Source organism: Primulina tabacum, chromosome 1, assembly GCF_025594145.1.
Source record: "Primulina tabacum isolate GXHZ01 chromosome 1, ASM2559414v2, whole genome shotgun sequence".
NCBI lineage: Eukaryota > Viridiplantae > Streptophyta > Magnoliopsida > Lamiales > Gesneriaceae > Primulina > Primulina tabacum.
Genome location: NC_134550.1, coordinates 8,762,462 through 8,779,780, shown reverse-complemented (window position 1 = coordinate 8,779,780; position 17,319 = coordinate 8,762,462). Strand labels below are relative to the sequence as shown.

The window sequence follows — 17,319 nt, the reverse complement described above, 5'->3', positions numbered from 1 at the left end:
TTGAAAAAATCATTAAAAATCATCAAAACTCTAAATTGAATACATCTCACTTAGTCACCCAACTAAGATTATAGTACTTACTAGTTCAAAAAATAATATGTAATTAATTATACAACTAAATAATTTTAAAAATTAATGTTTAGGGTCACACAATTGAGTTGATGAGGATGTATATTAATATTTAAAATAAGACGTGAATGTTGAGAATAATAATATTTTGGTTTGATTCTTTGGATAAGATAATAAATTATAATTGTATTTTTTAATACTTAAAAAGTATAATATATATATAAATAAAAATATATGAAAGATAATAATATAATTTTTCGTTCAACAAATGAATTAATTAATATGAGATTCATACAATTAATGATTAACCAAATATTTTAAACATCGGATTATTAAAAAATGATAACAAACATAACCGAAAATAAAAGTTATGAAAAAACTATGAACCTTAACCTGAAAACGACACGTGGAGTCCGTATGCTGACGAAGCTTTTATTCTCGTCGTTATCCTTTAGGAAAAATCCAATGAATTTTCGTTCTCCTCCTCAGAAATTTCTATTTCACAGACGGAGATAATTCTTGCGTTGTCAGAATCAGGTTCTGGGTTCACTTCTTTTTGTCTCTCTAATCTCTGGACAATATTTATACTCAGATTCGCAGTTCGTGTTTGGTTTATGTTTTCATGAATCAAGTGTTTGAAAGCTTGAGTTTTTTTTTTTTTTTTTGCAACTTCCCCGTTTGATTTGTGGTGCAATTCATTGAATTTTAGTAGAATCGTGTTTTCATTTTGCTTCTTTTGTGATTTTTGGTTCAGTTATTTAATTGTTGGTTGTTTGATTCAGACGGGTTTCTATTGATTTTGGATGATTTAAAATTTTTGGATGGGGATGATAAGAAATAAAGCAGATGACATGGATGGCGGCATGGATTTTATCCAGAGGCTTGAGCCGGATATGTGTATAAAGATTCTGGGGTATTTGGAGGACCCTTCAGATCTTGTTCGCGTGTGTGCTGTTTCAAGTTCTTGGCGAGTATTTGGTGAGTAGAATGTCTTCTGTCTGTTGAGAATTTTACTATGTGGCATTTTAATTGGTATTTTTTTTGTTTGTGTGCCATTTTTTCTCTTTGGAGAATTGGTTTTGGCATAGCCTCAAAGTATGCGGGACAACCTCGAATGTCTTGAGTTCCATATTTGTTTCCCCTATTTTTTGAAAGGTGAAAGAACTTATTGTAAGTGGTTTATGTGTGTGTATGCAAATCTTATGCTGTGACACCCAATGTCTACACACATGAGCTCAACCACAAATTGTAAGGTTAGAGCGAGACTGGATGAGGTGGTAAATGTATTGACTCAGTGGATTTTGGGGACGAAACTTGTAGGTTTAGCAAATTGTGCATGAAATTCGTGAAGATTTTAGTCTCGTGAGAGTCGTTTTCCACCCACATGCGAGACCCCAGTCTATAAGACCTAACAAAATTCTTTTTTCTTAACATCTTGGATTATCAGTTTTACGAAGTGAACATGTTCTGAATTAGCTAGCTACTATGGATCTAGCTCATGGATTTGGATACGATGTACTTGCTATTATCAATACGGACACTGTGATGATGGGATGTGAGTAAAGTCTGAAAGAGCACACGAAGCCATGATGCTTTCGTATGGCAAATTAGTCTAATAAATCTTGAAATGTAAATACGGATATGAAGAGATGCTAGATGAGCTTATTTCGTAAAGTGTCGTTCGTGTGACTTCAATCTGATTACTCATGGAGTGATATTATTTATTGATGCCTGCACCTAACCGAAATCCCAAACAGCAGATCTAAGGTATCCACTGTGATCGTTTCATTGACCTTTAGGGTTTTAACTTGAGCGAGAAATAATAAATTTGGGATTTCTGACTCGTAGCCTTTAAAATTTATCAATTGTCTAGTCGTGTAATTTGTTAAACACTCATCGTATTAGAACCTTGTTTTGCATTATGCAATTAGTTGGGTTAGAAGATTTGTGTCTCTTTTCCATTTTAATGATTTTAGTCAAGGAGAATTGATGTTTTCTTGCATTCTTATTCACTTATATTGAATTGGAACTACAATGCAGTAATCTCAAATGGGCTTTGTAAGGAGATTTGTCAAAGAATGTTCCCTGAGACCTCCAACTTCGATCACATTGTTGAAATTAGAAACATGTTTGAACCTATGGAAACTGAGAGAGATGATTCTGCTGAATGGGCTTGTCTTGAGAGGGAACATAGAGCATATGCATCCTTGAGTCGATGTCTTACGTCGTTGACGGGAAAAAATTGCATATTAGATGCTATTTGTGCATCCAGCACGGATAATTACCCTGAAGAAAGCATCAAGAATACTTTGGAGCCGAGTGACAGGGTCAATCAAAGGGCTTCATATTGGTCAAGCAAGGGTCAAACTAATCCTACCGTATCTGAGACCTTGATATATCAGTTGGCTGCTAACTTGTGTTTGATCACTGAAGTTCAAGTCCATCCATTCCAAGGTGAAGATAAACCTTGCTACGGTGGTTAGTTTCATGCACTTAGTGTTTATTTTAAATCTAACTTGAGAAATTGTCTTCAAAACAGCATATTTTCAGTTTGGCTTCCCCATATATTCATCGAAGGCCGTGAGATTTCATGTGGGCCATCCTAAGGTTCCATTGGAATTCGACAATGATGATAGAGATCACTTTCTTGGTGTTCAAGAATTTTCGGACGACAAGTTTGTATGGACACATTCTTCCCCTGAATTTCCAATGGCCCAGGTCAGTCTTATGGCGTGGTGTTCTTGTGTCTATTTTTGAGATTTGTGTGAATAGATTCTTATTTTGTTAGCAACACTCTTAACCGTGAAATAATTTGCGTGGTCTTTTTCACTATAACATGACTTCTTGTTGATGAGAAGTTGTAACTATGAGCTGATAAGAACGGTCTGGCGTGGCATGAAAGTTCAGATCTTGGCTGTAAAAATTATACTTGCGTCTCGTATACACTCTCTGTATTTGCTTTAATCTTCGTGAGGAATGCCGAATGATCAATCATCTTATTTTATCGATGGAATAGGAGAATCAATTGCAAACGTTTAAGCTCCCTGAACCTGTTTTTGCCATCGGTGGAATTCTGAAAGTAGAACTGTTAGGCAGAGTTCAGACACAAGAAACGGATGGGCAATATTATATATGGTGAGTTATTTTATGTCCTAGACATTGAATTTCAACATTTTTTGTCCAAGGGGGAGTGATCACCTCAGGCCCCTTCTGGATCCGCCGACTCGTTCTCCTGCAATATTTAAGAACAACAGTCTATATTCTTGTATAATCTCTCGCTCTCTTTAATAAAAGAGGTTGTGAAAATGACCGTTCTGACGAGAAATCCTTGTTGCAGCATCACTAATGTGCAAGTTGTTGGTATACCACTCTCCCCTGCATTTGATATTGAGGTGCTCGACGAAAACCAAAAATGCACATTGAGACACTATCCAGGATCTGTAAACCTTTTGTTACCTCCAAAATCTTTGGAGCTGCAGTCGAGCAGCAGCCCTTCTCGGTTTCACAAGTTCAGTTCAAGCTTGAGGACTTGGGAGCAAATGATACTCAACACGTTTCGTGCAGCTGGACCTTTGATTGTGGACGATGGTGATTCTGATAATGAGTATCTTGATTAGCGATGTCCTCTACCAAGTAACTTCCACTGCTTTTTTTGAGTATCTGGATTAGTTAGATTGTTCGAAGAGTGTTGGGGTTGTTGGGTTACTGCTCTTTTAACTGTCAACTCGGCTCCTAGGGAAGTAGCGTAGCGAGTCCGTTTTGGAAGGGAAGAACTGAAGAAGTATATGAGTTTGATAATCTGTTGAGTACAAACTATACTTTATACCTAACTTTGGCCTTCGGAAATAAAGGAGTATGCTGTATACATATATAAACGCTCAAATCTCAGTGCATGTATCAATCTTTCGTGTTTATCTGGGGTAGTCCTCTCGGTATATAATACATACATATTATTTGATTTAAGAGTAGGTCTTTTGTGAGACGGTCTCACGAATCTTTATCTGTGAGACGAGTAAATTCTACTGATATTCACAATAAAAAATAATAATCTTAGTATAAAAAGTAGTACTTTTTCATTAATGAGTCAAATAAGAGATTTGTCTCACAAATACGATCCGTGAAACCGTTTCACACAAATTTTTGCTTTGATTTAATAAATCTCATATATTTATTGGGAAAAAAGAATAAACCCCATATATATTTTATGTTATATACGATTTACGTTTAGTACCAGTCTTATATATGTTAAAAAAATTATATTAATACATGAATATTATTTATGGTATGATATAATACTTTATATTTTTAAAGTATTTTGATGTAAATGATATATTGTTGTTTATATATGAAATATTTTGTTAGCTACTTTAAAAAAATATTTGAAAGTTTTTTTAAAGTTAAAACTAGGAGATATTATTTCCCCTCTTGCAACAATATCGTATCATTCATATACTCACTCGAGCGAAGATGATGTCGTTAAGGTGGAACAAAATGAAGAAGTTGCAGTTTCAAGAAGTTCAGTTATTATTTGACATGTGTATATTTTGTTACAAAAACATATATGATAATAGTTTTATGAATCAAGTTTATGAGACGGATTTATACATAACACGCTCACATCACAAAAATATTGAAGGAAAAACCGATGAAAATTTATGGTTTTGACTCAACTGAAGAGAGACATTTCAGTATGTCACTGACATCCACTAAAATACGAATATTTATTTTTATAGTTTAATTTAATGATGAATTATCGGAAGAAAAATTGAACGGAAATTTTAGATGTGATAAAATTATAATTTTTTTAGTTGAGTTGAATTCCACCCAAGAGCCCCAACAAACAGGACTCTGCAATTTAAATAAAACCATTGAGCTAAATAAATTAACAGCATCAAATGTACTACCACAGAACATCACAAGAAACATAACGAGGATACAGAAAATTAAATCCGAAATGATAACGTTTCAAAACAGCCTGGACAAATAACAAATCCTCAGGGTTTCATCCCCTGCCAGTATTTGAAACATCAAGAAAACACCTGGTTTAGTCAGATCTTCCAGCTGAAGTTCATGTTGTCATCAAGATCACTGTTAAAAAAGTCATTTAGTGAAAACTCGGGGGTAATATCTTGAACGATCCCGGTGGATGAATGAAGATTCTGTGGCGATTCGGATGCTGTTTGGCCGAATCCGACATTGTGAACTGAAGCGAAAGATTCACCATTTGAAGCATCTCTAAAACTATTGCTTCTGCTCGGTGGGTGTACCACTGCACTCTTATTGTTCTTGTTATTGTTCAAATCTTGAAGCAATTGCTGGAACATTTGCTGTTGCAATGAACTGCCTTGCTGTGGCACTTGGCTGCTTAAAAGACCACCTACCGGTGGACTCTGCAAGTTTCCTAGCATAATACTGGACGGCTTTGGAGTCACTGAAGATGAAGGTTGACTGGAAATGCTGAAAGGAGACGATGCTTCTAATTGCATTGAATTATGGATGGAGTTTATTGAATTCTGCCTCATAAGCAGATTTTGGTAGTTAGTTGATGCAAGGGCAGCTTGTTCTGAGACACTCAAAGCTCTGTTGCCAACCATATGCGGATGGTTATTAGCTACACCGTTGATCCCAGCATGCAATACCATTAGATTATTATCAGTTGGCATATCCGGCAGACCTCCCATCCGCTCTACTTCTTGCAACTGGACATTGGATAAAATACGGCGAGGAAAGTTTTTCAAGCCCTCTGCAAAATAGGTTTCAACTTAGATTTCTGACAACGAACATCACCTGCTGTCTAGATGTTTTTACATGCGCTAAAAATCATGTGGAAATCAGGTTGGCATTTACTATATGTATGTTATTGCACGGCAATTGTTGGAAATAAAAAATCAGACTTCATACGATTTTACCAATATCATAAATTTTTCATATGATTTTATGATTAGGAACGATTTCCCACTACACCGAATTTGACTAGAAAATAGTGGCAATGAATTCATACCAATAGCCCCGACTTTTTGTTCTCTGCAAAATCCCATCAGGTCTTTCATGCTATTGACAACCTCTGCAATCTGCTAAAAGAAAATAAATGAAAAACCTAGGAAAATGGCCAAAGGCAATAAGTAGTTTGTACAGCTTGAGACATGCCTGCAGGCACCGAACATATCTTTTCGAAAATCCCAAATCATTTAATGACTGCAACTCCAAACTCCTAGCAAGCTGACGCCCAGCTGTGACAATCCTGTAATTGAGTGGACAACTTCTTATGACTTGGTAAATGAGAGAAGCTACCCAATAGTTCAGATATGTATTGTAATGAAATATCCAGATATGCATCAGGGTCGTTTTGTCATCTTTTTTCCGGGCCCGCGTAGGTAGTTGTTGGAAACCCAGAAACTACTATTCAAGCCAATGGCTCAAGTCTAGTTCAAGAACAGGGAGTTTAGATACCATGTAAATTGGCCAGAAATTTTTGTTCAAGTCTATGGGAACGGAAAACACTTAAACGAGTAAACCACGTCACCAATAACTAAATAAAAATGAAAAGGCAGACGAGAAGAAAACAATGGAAAAAGAATGAGAAACTTCCTTACAATGGCCATCCGCAGATAACCTTCGAACACGAAAAGTCCGAAAGACAAAATTTCCTCGATCATCAAAGAAGAATAGGAGTTTTGATGATTAATTCTAGTTTTAAAGCTTATTTTACCTTTTTACAGAACATAAAGAGACGAATGACATTCACAATGCCCATCCTTACATCGCTCAGATTAGGTCAATAAAATGAAAGTTAATCAAAGAATGGATTTTTGAAACTCACATAGCACTGTTTGCCTGTAAATCTGGTGGAGAAATGCCATTGGGTCCACTTTCAGATATTGTATCATGGCATTTCTGTGCAACCTGAAGCAGTTGATTCACCTGCCGATGCAAGTTTATTCCTTAAGCTCCCAAATATATTGTTTAACACATTAATTTCCAGATATAAACTAGTTGGATAAAGGACTGAAGCAGCCAAAATAATTAAGAACACACTTTTACCTGAGGGGCAACTAATCTACGAGGAATGAGTTCTTCGTGTTTACGTGCACAAAACTCCCAAGACAAAATCTGGAAAAAGTATAGATATTAATTTTTACAGCATACATGATAACCCTACATGAGCACAAATCTGACAGTACTTTCAGTTTTTTAAAATTACCTTTAAATCAGGTGTGAAGATAATTCGAAGCTGACCCTCAGAAACCACACGGAATTGTTCATATATACTTTCTTGAACTGCCTTTGCATACTCCAGCATCATCACTCCAGAAGGAAATCTATTTTCACGAGGGAAGTCCAGAAACAGAAGTTCGTCTATAACACCACTACTAAATTTTATTTCATTGAGTCTAGGGAGCACTTCAGAAGTTGCTTCTGTTAGCATAACAGGAGTACATGTGAGCACTAAATTTATCTAAATTTGATGTAAAACAAACAAGCCACAAAAAATACAGTAAAAAAACCTGATAAAGGACGGATTTACTAAAAGAAAGGAAAAGAAGACCAAATAAGCAAAACCATGAAGCTCAGAAGTAAAAAAAAAAACTATTCACGATTTGGTATTAACCATTAACATGCAAAATAATAATTCTCAAATAAGTATTAGTCTTGCACTGCCAACTTCAAACCAATATTGAAGGTAATGGTTGATTTTCTCGAGTCAATTCAATCATCAGAGACGATCTTCCATTAAACAAGATAGTGCAAATGACATTTTTTCTTTCCCGCGATAATCACGATTTCACGGCTAACCATTGCATCAATTACATATTAAAAACCAGTAAATGAAATTATCGAATTTATAGCCAATAACAACAAAGGAACAAACAATGTGAAATATCGACTATCAGCATATGTAGCATTGAGATAAACTCACCGAATCCCCTTCCAGATTTTGAACCACAAATGTCACAACACCATGCATCCTGAACAAAATGAAGCAACAACAACAGCAATTACATAAACAATTTTATCAGCATCTCATTCTAGATGAAACTGTTGGGAGGACAATGAATGAATTAAAAATAGCATAAGAAGAAGTATCATGATGTATAACCATCAATAAAACAACTAATTCAAAAGATATATGTTCTGTGAAGTAACATGCGCCAAGATAATTACCGTTGCTGCCTGGGGGAACACACCGGGTGAAAGATGCCTGATGTTATCATATAGGGACAGACACCACCTCTTTTTAGCTCGTGGAGAGTAGTACTCAGCCACAAATTTTCTCCAATATGCGATAGTGTTTTCCTGACAAGATACATGAATATGACACAGGATTACAAGTCATTTACAAAACTAACTTACATAGGAACAAGGAAAGAAAAATAAATAACAAACCCATGCACACCGTATCAGCTGTATAAGTATGAAATAATCAATATAAAATGCAGCAGGATAAAATATGTTTAACTAGATAAAGTCAATACTTATTAAATGACTCACTGTTGGTCGCTGTCTCTGATGATACAAGTACTGCATTAGTCGACGTGAGCATACACCACCATCATAGGGACGCTTAATTCCAGATGCAGCCTGTACTCCCTGTTGTTGAAGATGATGTTTTAAAAGCAACTGCTGCTGTTGCTGCTGTTGTAATAACTGAGCCCTCTGCATTGGGGACAAAGATGGTAAGAGCTGTTGTTGTCTTAGCCTCTGTTGCTGCATCAGAGCTTGCATTTGGGTGTTTGGGTTCTGTAACTGGATGGGATCTTGTCTATGCATCAACTGTTGTAAAACTTGCTGTTGCAAAATATCTTCCTGCTTGATATCCAAACGTGGTTTCTTTAGCAGCTGAGATATATTAGTAGGGTCCTGGAAAAAAGAACTAGGAACCCTCTGACCACCAGGGAACTGAACCTGACCCATACGTGACGTAGGCAAATATGTGGCACTTGATGCCCCCTGATGCTGCTGACTTTGTTGGGCTTGTTGTGAACCAGGATCTGGATTGGAGCTTCGCTGCACCGTTGAGGATCCATCCATGACAGATGAGCCAGAAATGCTAATGTTATTAGAAGAGAATGACATCGGTGAGGCTGGCAAGAGCAAGTAAGATTCTGTGTTAATACTAGCACTTCTCTGAAGATGGGGTCCTCCTGAGAGTCCTGAGTTGGCATCAGTGACCAGAGAACTAGCACCAACACTAGGTCCAGAACTTGCCACACTGTTCAGAAATGTTTTGCTAGCATCACCAGAAACCTGGTCCATGATTCCATGTGCATGTCCAGGTAATGCATTCAATGAGTTCCTAGAATTTGAATTCAACTGAGAATTTCCAACAACCCGGGATGGCCCATCTCCTTCAAAAAAGATACCAGAACTCAATGATGATTGTGCCATTTCTCCAGCCATCCAAGAATGGCCAATTGTAGGCAGAGCTGCTCAGTGGCTGAGATCCAAATAACTATCCAGTCGCAGCCCCTTGACAATTACGGACTTTTGAAAAAATTGACAAGACCGAAAGCCGGAAATTTTTCTGGTAAATTCTTAAAGTCAACTACTTCGGTTGAAAAAAATCACCCAAGATATGATGAACATTAGAAGATAGCTACTTTTAACCATCACCTTCCTGAATGAACCATTTGTTTTCCGCTCAAAACAACGGAAGCTCAAAGAAAATCTTTATTTGGATTCTGCAAAGTCAAATACAATCAGCAATTCACTTAATTAGCGCAGGTAATCGAACTGACAAGATCAAAAGACAGCAGTCACATTTCGAAAAACTACCCACCCCCAAAAAGAAATTCGTCAAAGTTATCAACGAAACCCTAATTTAAAGTAAACCTCCAACGCAGTAGAGCGCAATAACAAGCTCAAATGAACCACAAATGAAACCCATCGAACAATAAACTGACACATCACTAAGGCAAACAATAAAACCACTACTAATTGTGAGAAAAATAAAAAAATAAAACCACTACGGACACGCAACCTCCAAATCGAACAAAAAAGCGATCAGCGGCAAATCTACTGAATTTAAACAAATTAACTCACCAAATTGTTCAGGGCAAGAAACATACTCAAAATTAAGCTCGTCTTACTCAACCCAAGATCGAAACTTTCAGAAAACACACCCCAAACTGAAAATGTAATGAAAATTACAGTTCTGTAAACTAAAATATTACTCAAAAATCCAAATTATTAGTTAGAACCCACTTCAAAAATGAAATGAAGAAGAAATTGGACCAAAGATTAACGCAATCCTACCTCACACAGAGCTACAGAGGGAGAAATCGAAAGGATTTGTGAAGGAAAAGGGAGAGAAGAAAAAGGAAACTTCGGTAGTTCGCTAATGTAACGGAAAAGGAAAGGTTCAACCGACACCTGTCGTTTACTATCTACGTGTCGAAATATAATTGGTTTGAAGTCCCTCACCATAACAAGTAGTAGTCGGCTATTGCATATCTATGCTATACTAGCCACTATGTTCTATTTTAATATAATCTAAATATTTCACACATATATATTATTTTATTTACAGGTATACTTTTTTAATATTTATTTATCGAAGTTATTTTACTTACGGGGACATTCGCGTGTTGGACGTAATGTGTTCAGACAACCGTCATTGTTTAAATTGGGTTGAGACCTGGCCTTCAAAGCCCAGGCCCACTAAAACCAGCTCAAAGGACGTTTGGGCCGGATCGACCCAGTGGACATAAATTCCATCTATTTTATCCATTGCTCCATGTTTCCACTGGCAAATCAAGATGAGCGCTGGACTTACTTCCCTTTTCTTGATTCCATGCGTTACATTTCCCCCCGAAATTTATCAAAAATCGATCTTGGGTAGTAATTTCTTGCTCGCAAATTCCAAACCTCAGCAGATGCTTAATCTTTCAGCGCTTCGCTTCACACTGGGTATGTTTTACTCCTTTTTCTCTGTCTAAAGGACGGAAACCGAATTTTTTTTAAAAAAAATAAAAAACGGTGAACAGTAGCAGGCGCGCATCCACGCGCGGGTCAGCGCGCAGGTGCGCGCACCTGCCACCGTGCAGATCCGCGCGCCTGCCAAGAGGTCTCGGCAGGCGTTGCCGAGTGCTGCCGAGCACCCGCGCGCGCGCAGAACGCACACACAGGCTTCCCTTCGGACTTTTCTGGCATTTTTTTTATTTTCTTGGCATTGTTTGATGATTGTGGTCAGTTACAATGGCCAAGGGACACCCGTATGAATGAAAGATCATGTCTTTTCATATGAAAAACATTAGATGCTTGTTTTATTGAAAATCAAAAAAATATAATTTCATTTGTATATTGTTCTTCTTCCTTCTTCAACAAGAGAGAGTTCCATTCATTTCCTTGTTATAGAACTTGGATATTTGAGTGCTCATTATCCAAAAGCTGTAGTTGTATCTTGTGATAAGATTGTCACAAACCTTTACAAATTGTGAAGGGCAAATTCTTCTTAAGGAGAAAGTGTTCAACATTTGCCTATACGAGCCATTTTCATTGTTTTCTTCTTGCTTTTCCTATCAAATTTCAATCCCTAAACAACATTTTTCTGGGATTTATTATTAAAGGGATAACTGGAATGGATGGATCTTACTTTCCCAGATACATTGGATATACATTTGGGACGCTTTTGTTGTTGAATCATTTTGTGGGCTCGGATTCTTCGTCAATCACTCCAGCTCAACTGGTTAATGATTTAATACCGTAACAAATGTGAATTGTTACATGGCTTGTGGCCTTATGAACTTGGTAAACGTTGTAGCTCATCTTATGTTCATTAGTTAAATATGTTTGTTTTTGTTTCTTGGTATAGTTGTATGCTATAATTGTTTTGCTTAGTCTTTATTTTTCTTTTTTTGTTCGTCAATCATACCGATATTCACAATAAAAAATAATATTTTCAGCATAAAAAATAATATTTTTTCATAGATGACCCAAATAATATATTCATTTCACAAAATACGACTCTCGTGAAACCGTTTCACACAAATTTTTCGCATACTGAATATAGGTCCAGTAAAATGTTTTAAAACCATCTAATGGGCCAAATTAGTTCTTGGGTAACGGGCCTGGAAATTTATTTGAGATGTTTTTCGATAATTTAATGTGTACGTTCGATGATTGTCTGACAATAAGGATTTGAGATGACGAACAAGCATACTAGAGTGTCATCATGTTCTGTTTTCCTGCGAAATTACTCCGACGTTTATGGTGAAAAATATGTTCAGAAAAGTTAAAACGAAAATAATGACAATATATATGATAAATATTTGCATGCACCCTACTTGGGCTGGGTTATTTATGGGTGTGGAGAGGACCTCGGGTATGTCAAACATGTTGATGTTTATTTATCGAGATATCGAACAAACGAACGATGACTCGATATGAGTAGTGGTATCACCGATTTAATGAACACTAACCACTTTTGAAAATAAAAATAAAAATAGATAGATAGATAGATAGATATTTGAAAGACTGCTGCACAGAAACGGTGTCTTCGAGATTCCAACGCAATCCAATTCTCCTTTTTTTTGCAAGCACATAATAGGTAGTGGTGTTCGAAATCGAAAATCCAAATCGAAAAAACCAAACATCGAACCGAACCGAAAATCGAATTTTGTAATTCGGATATAAATGTTAAAATCGAAGTGTATATATATGTTAAAACCGAAATTTTATTAAATTAAAAATTTTGTTTATATTTCTCTTTGTATTATATATTTTGATTTGATTTTTGGTGAATGAAGAATCATTTTGAATAATTTTTAGTTGATTGTTGTTTGTTTAATTAATTTAGATCTTATATTTAAATATTTTCTAAAAAATAATGTAAAAAGTTAATATATTGCATTTAACAATATATTTATATTATTTATTTAAATATTTATACCAAAACCGAATCAACCGACAGAAATACCCGAACTATTTTGGTAGAAACCGAATCGAATCGAAGGAAAATAGTTTTGATATCGGATTATATATTTCTAAAACCGAAAAAACTGAAATAAAAAACCAAAAACTGAATCGAACCGATCGATGAACACCCCTAATTATAGGGACCAAAACTTAAGCCACATCTTCATTGTATCTTATCCTACCTCATGATTAAATCACCTACCACCATTTGCAAAAAAGACTAATTTGATATTATTATTATTATTGTTATTATTGTATGTTAGGGGTGTCAAAATGCGACACGATCCGTCAACCCGACACGACCCAACACGAAAAAAATCAGGTTCGGGTTGGGGTTTTTCGGGTTCGGGTTGGGTTGATTCGGGTTAGTGCCATGTTAGGCGGGTTTCGGGTTGGGTCGCGGGTTGACCCGCGAACTTTTTTTTTTTGAAAATATTACCTATATTTTTATATATTGTATACTGGAACAAAATTTATTGTATATTTTCATCATTTAATATTTATTTTGCATATTTTTATTTTTTTAACAATTTTTTATTTGATTTAGTAAATATACTTTTAATTTTCTACGATTAAATTTTCAAATTTAAATCGAAAATTTTGTTATTATGTGTTTAAATTAAAATATTATTTTTTTTTTATTTTTTTGAATTTTTTTCATTAAATTTTTTAAAAAAATTTAAAAAAAATAAATAAAATTCGGGTTAGGCGGGTTAGACGGGTTGAGTCGGGTTATACAGGTTCGTGTTCGGGTTGGGGGTTTTCGGGTTTCTTCGGGTTGAAAAAAAAATAAAAAAAATTTCGCGGGTTGACCCGAAACCCGACCCAACCCATCCGATTGACACCCCTATTATATGTGTTATCCAATTCTGTTGGTGTGAGTTTATTAATAGTTTTTGTATATCTTTCATATTTTTGTTGTGAAAAAGTAAAAATTTATGGTAACAAGTAAAAATCTCAAACTCTCAAAATTTACCAAACTACACACTTTATAATATTTTTCTCTCTACTCAATTGTGATTTTCTTCACAAATGAGAGATCTATTTATAGGAAATCTTTACAAATAATCCAAAAATAAAATACATCATTACTTACATCATCACACACTAATTTTCAATATTTACAACTCTATTTTCAACATTCAAATATTCAATACACACATTTTAAATATTATTTTCCAATACTCCCCCTTGTGATGATGATCATGATACGATGATGTCTTCATTACGTGTTTTTGTACTGCCTCGTTAAAAACCTTACTTGGAAAAACCCATTGGGATAAAAACCATAGTAAGGGAAAAAGAGTGCAGTCACGTAAACTCTCCCTGATGTTGACATGAACAATTCTTCACAAATTTCGTAGATTGCGCATCCCAATATTATATATGTGCTTTCTGAATATTGACGTAGGAAGTGCCTTTGTGAAGAGATCTGATGAGTTTTCACTTAATTGAATGTGACGAACATCAATACATCTATTCTTCTCAAGCTCATTGGTGAATGCGAAGAACTTAGAAGGAATATGTTTAGTTCTGTCGCTTTTTATGTATCCTTCTTTCATTTGAGCAACACATGCAGCATTATCTTCATATAGTATCACAGGCTTCTCATCAGATGATAATCCGCATGAAATTTGGATATGTTGGGTCATTGATTTTAACCACACACATTCACGACTTGCTTCATGTAGTGCAATAATCTCGGCATGATTTGATGAAATTGTTACGAGCGTTTGTTTCTGAGAACGCCAAGATATTGCAGTGCCTCCACGAGTAAATACATATCCAGTTCAGGAACGTGCCTTGTGTGGATCAGATAAGTATCCAGCATCAGCATAACCAATTATACTTGGATTAGCATCTTTTGAATACAAAAGTCCCAAGTCTGTCGTTGCTCGTAGATAACGGAATATATGTTTAATTCCGTTCCAGTGTCTCTTTGTTGGATATGTGCTAAATCTTGCCAACAAATTTACGGCAAAAGATATATCAGGCCTTGTATAATTTGTAAGATACATAAGGGCACCGATAGCACTTAGATATGGTACTTCTGGACCAAGAATATCTTCATCTTCTTCACATGGTCGGAATGGATCCTTTTCTATGTTTAATGATCTAACAACCATTGGAGTACTTAAAGGATTTGCTTTATCCATATTAAAACGTTTAAGGATCTTTTCTGTATAATTTGTCTGGTGAACAAACATTCCACATTCTTTTTGTTCAATTTGTAAACCCAGACAATACTTGGTTTTTCCAAGATCCTTCATTTCAAATTCTTCCTTCAAGTATGACACAACTTCTTGAATTTCCTTATTTGTTCCAATGTTGTTTAAATCATCAACATATACAGCAATAATTACGCATCCGGATGTTGTTTTCTTAATGAAAACACAAGGGCATATTGAATTATTTACATATCCCTTTTTCATCAAGTGATCACTTAGTCGATTATACCACATTCGACCAGATTGCTTTAACCCATATAATGATCTTTGTAATTTCACAGAATAACATTCTCTGGGTGTTGAACTTTGTGCTTCAGACATCTTAAATCCTTCAGGGATTTTCATATATATATTACTATCAAGTGATCCATATAAATAAGCTGTAACAACATCCATAAGACGCATTTCTAAATTTTCAGATACCGCCAAGCTAATCAAATACCGAAACGTAATTGCATCCATCACGGAGAATACATTTCTTCATAATCAATTCCAGGCCTTTGAGAAAAACCTTGTGCAACAAGTCGAGCTTTATATCTCACTATTTCATTTTTCTCATTTCGCTTTCGAATAAAAACCCATTTGTATCCAACAGGTTTACACCTTCAGGTGTAAGGACTGTAGGTCCAAAAACATTACGTTTATTTAGCGAATCCAATTCAACCTGGATGACTTCTTTCCATTTTATCCAATCATGCCGATTTTTACATTCACCAAAAGATTTTGGTTCATGATCTTCATTATCATTTATGATGTCGATTGCCACATTATAAGAAAATATATCATCAATTTCTTCTATATCTTTTCGATTCCATATTTTTCCAGTATTAATGTAATTGATAGAGATTTCATGATTCTCGTCAGTTTGTGGTTCTGACAGAATATTTTAATCATCATGTGTTTCTTCAGGAACACCATTCTCTATTTTGTGATCATCATGTGTTTCTTCAGAAACGTCATTCTTTATTTTGTGATCATCGTGTTTCTCTATGAATTTTCTTTTTCGAGGATTTTTATCCTTGGAACCGACTGGCCTTCCACGCTTCAGGCGTTTAATGACATCATGAGTATCTTCCATTTGTTTCTTTGGAATTTCAATTCGAGCAGGGGCATTTGCAGCATGTATATATGATTTAGTTACCCCTTTTGTGTCTGCAAATGCATCTGATATTTGATTTGCTATTCTTTGCAAGTGTACAATTTGTTGTACATCTTTTTCACATTGTTTTGTTCTTGGATCCAGATGTAACAATGATGATACATACCATGTAATTTCCTTTTCGGTATGTTTCTGTTCTCCCCCTAACATTGGGAAGATTTCCTCATTAAAATGACAATCAGCAAAACGTGCTGTGAACACGTCGCCTGTCAGAGGTTCAAGATATCGAATGATTGATGGACTATCATAACCGATATAAATTCCAACCTTTCTTTGAGGTCCCATTTTCTTTCGTTGTGGTGGTGCAATAGGCACATACACCATACATCCAAAAATTCTCAGATGAGAAATGTCTGGTTCTTTACCAAATGCAAGCTGCAATGGGGAGTATTTATGATATGCACTTGGTCTGATGCGAATTAATGAAGCAGCGTGTAAAATTGCATGTCCCCATATAGAAATAGGGAGCTTTGTTTTCATAATCATTGGTCTAGCAATCATTTGCAGACGTTTAATCAATGATTCAGCCAATCCATTCTGTGTATGTACATGAGCAACAGGATGCTCAACAATGATTCCCATAGACATACAATAATCATTGAAAGTTTGGGAAGTAAATTCACCAGCATTATCAAGTCTAATTTTCTTGATTGTATAATCGAGAAATTGATTCCTCAATTTTATTATTTGAGCAAGTAATCTTGCAAATGCAACATTTCGAGTTGATAATAAACATACATGTGACCATCTGCTGGAGGCATCAATCAATACCATAAAGTATCTGAATGGTCCACATGGTGGATGGATTGGTCCACAAATATCACCCTGAATACGTTCAAGAAACATTGGTGATTCAGTTTGGATTTTGACTGGTGATAGTCTTATAATAAGTTTTCCAAGAGAACATGCTTTACATTGAAACTTATTATTCTGAAAGATCTTCTGGTC

The 17,319-nt window shown here is 35.5% G+C and overlaps 2 protein-coding genes across 5 annotated transcripts; one reads left to right on the top strand and one right to left on the bottom strand.

The window, feature by feature from the left end:
* Positions 1-469: 469 nt before the first annotated feature.
* LOC142539823 (F-box protein At4g00755-like) lies at positions 470-4,032 on the top strand. Of its 3 annotated transcripts, none has more exons than XM_075645560.1 (6): positions 470-606; positions 852-1,047; positions 2,110-2,523; positions 2,609-2,787; positions 3,086-3,204; positions 3,407-4,032. In XM_075645560.1, the coding sequence occupies exons 2-6, from the start codon at positions 891-893 to the stop codon at positions 3,684-3,686; spliced, it is 1,149 nt and encodes a 382-aa protein (XP_075501675.1). In that variant the 5' UTR covers positions 470-606; positions 852-890; the 3' UTR covers positions 3,687-4,032. The 3 variants fall into 3 exon arrangements, with proteins under 3 accessions (XP_075501675.1, XP_075501667.1, XP_075501683.1); XM_075645568.1 differs by lacking the exon at positions 470-606 and adding an exon at positions 740-757; XM_075645552.1 differs by lacking the exon at positions 470-606 and having other exon boundaries at positions 630-1,047.
* Positions 4,033-4,923: 891 nt separating this feature from the next.
* Positions 4,924-10,469, bottom strand: LOC142539809 (putative transcriptional regulator SLK2). 2 transcript variants are annotated; one of them, XM_075645532.1, is made up of 10 exons: positions 10,324-10,469; positions 8,560-9,749; positions 8,233-8,364; positions 7,988-8,036; positions 7,271-7,485; positions 7,111-7,179; positions 6,890-6,990; positions 6,217-6,310; positions 6,071-6,140; positions 4,924-5,812 (listed from the first exon to the last, which is right to left on the bottom strand). In XM_075645532.1, exons 2-10 carry the CDS (start codon positions 9,466-9,468, stop codon positions 5,118-5,120), a joined length of 2,334 nt encoding a protein of 777 aa, XP_075501647.1. In that variant the 5' UTR covers positions 9,469-9,749; positions 10,324-10,469; the 3' UTR covers positions 4,924-5,117. The 2 variants fall into 2 exon arrangements, with proteins under 2 accessions (XP_075501647.1, XP_075501656.1); XM_075645541.1 differs by lacking the exon at positions 10,324-10,469 and adding an exon at positions 10,111-10,202.
* Positions 10,470-17,319: the final 6,850 nt, after the last annotated feature.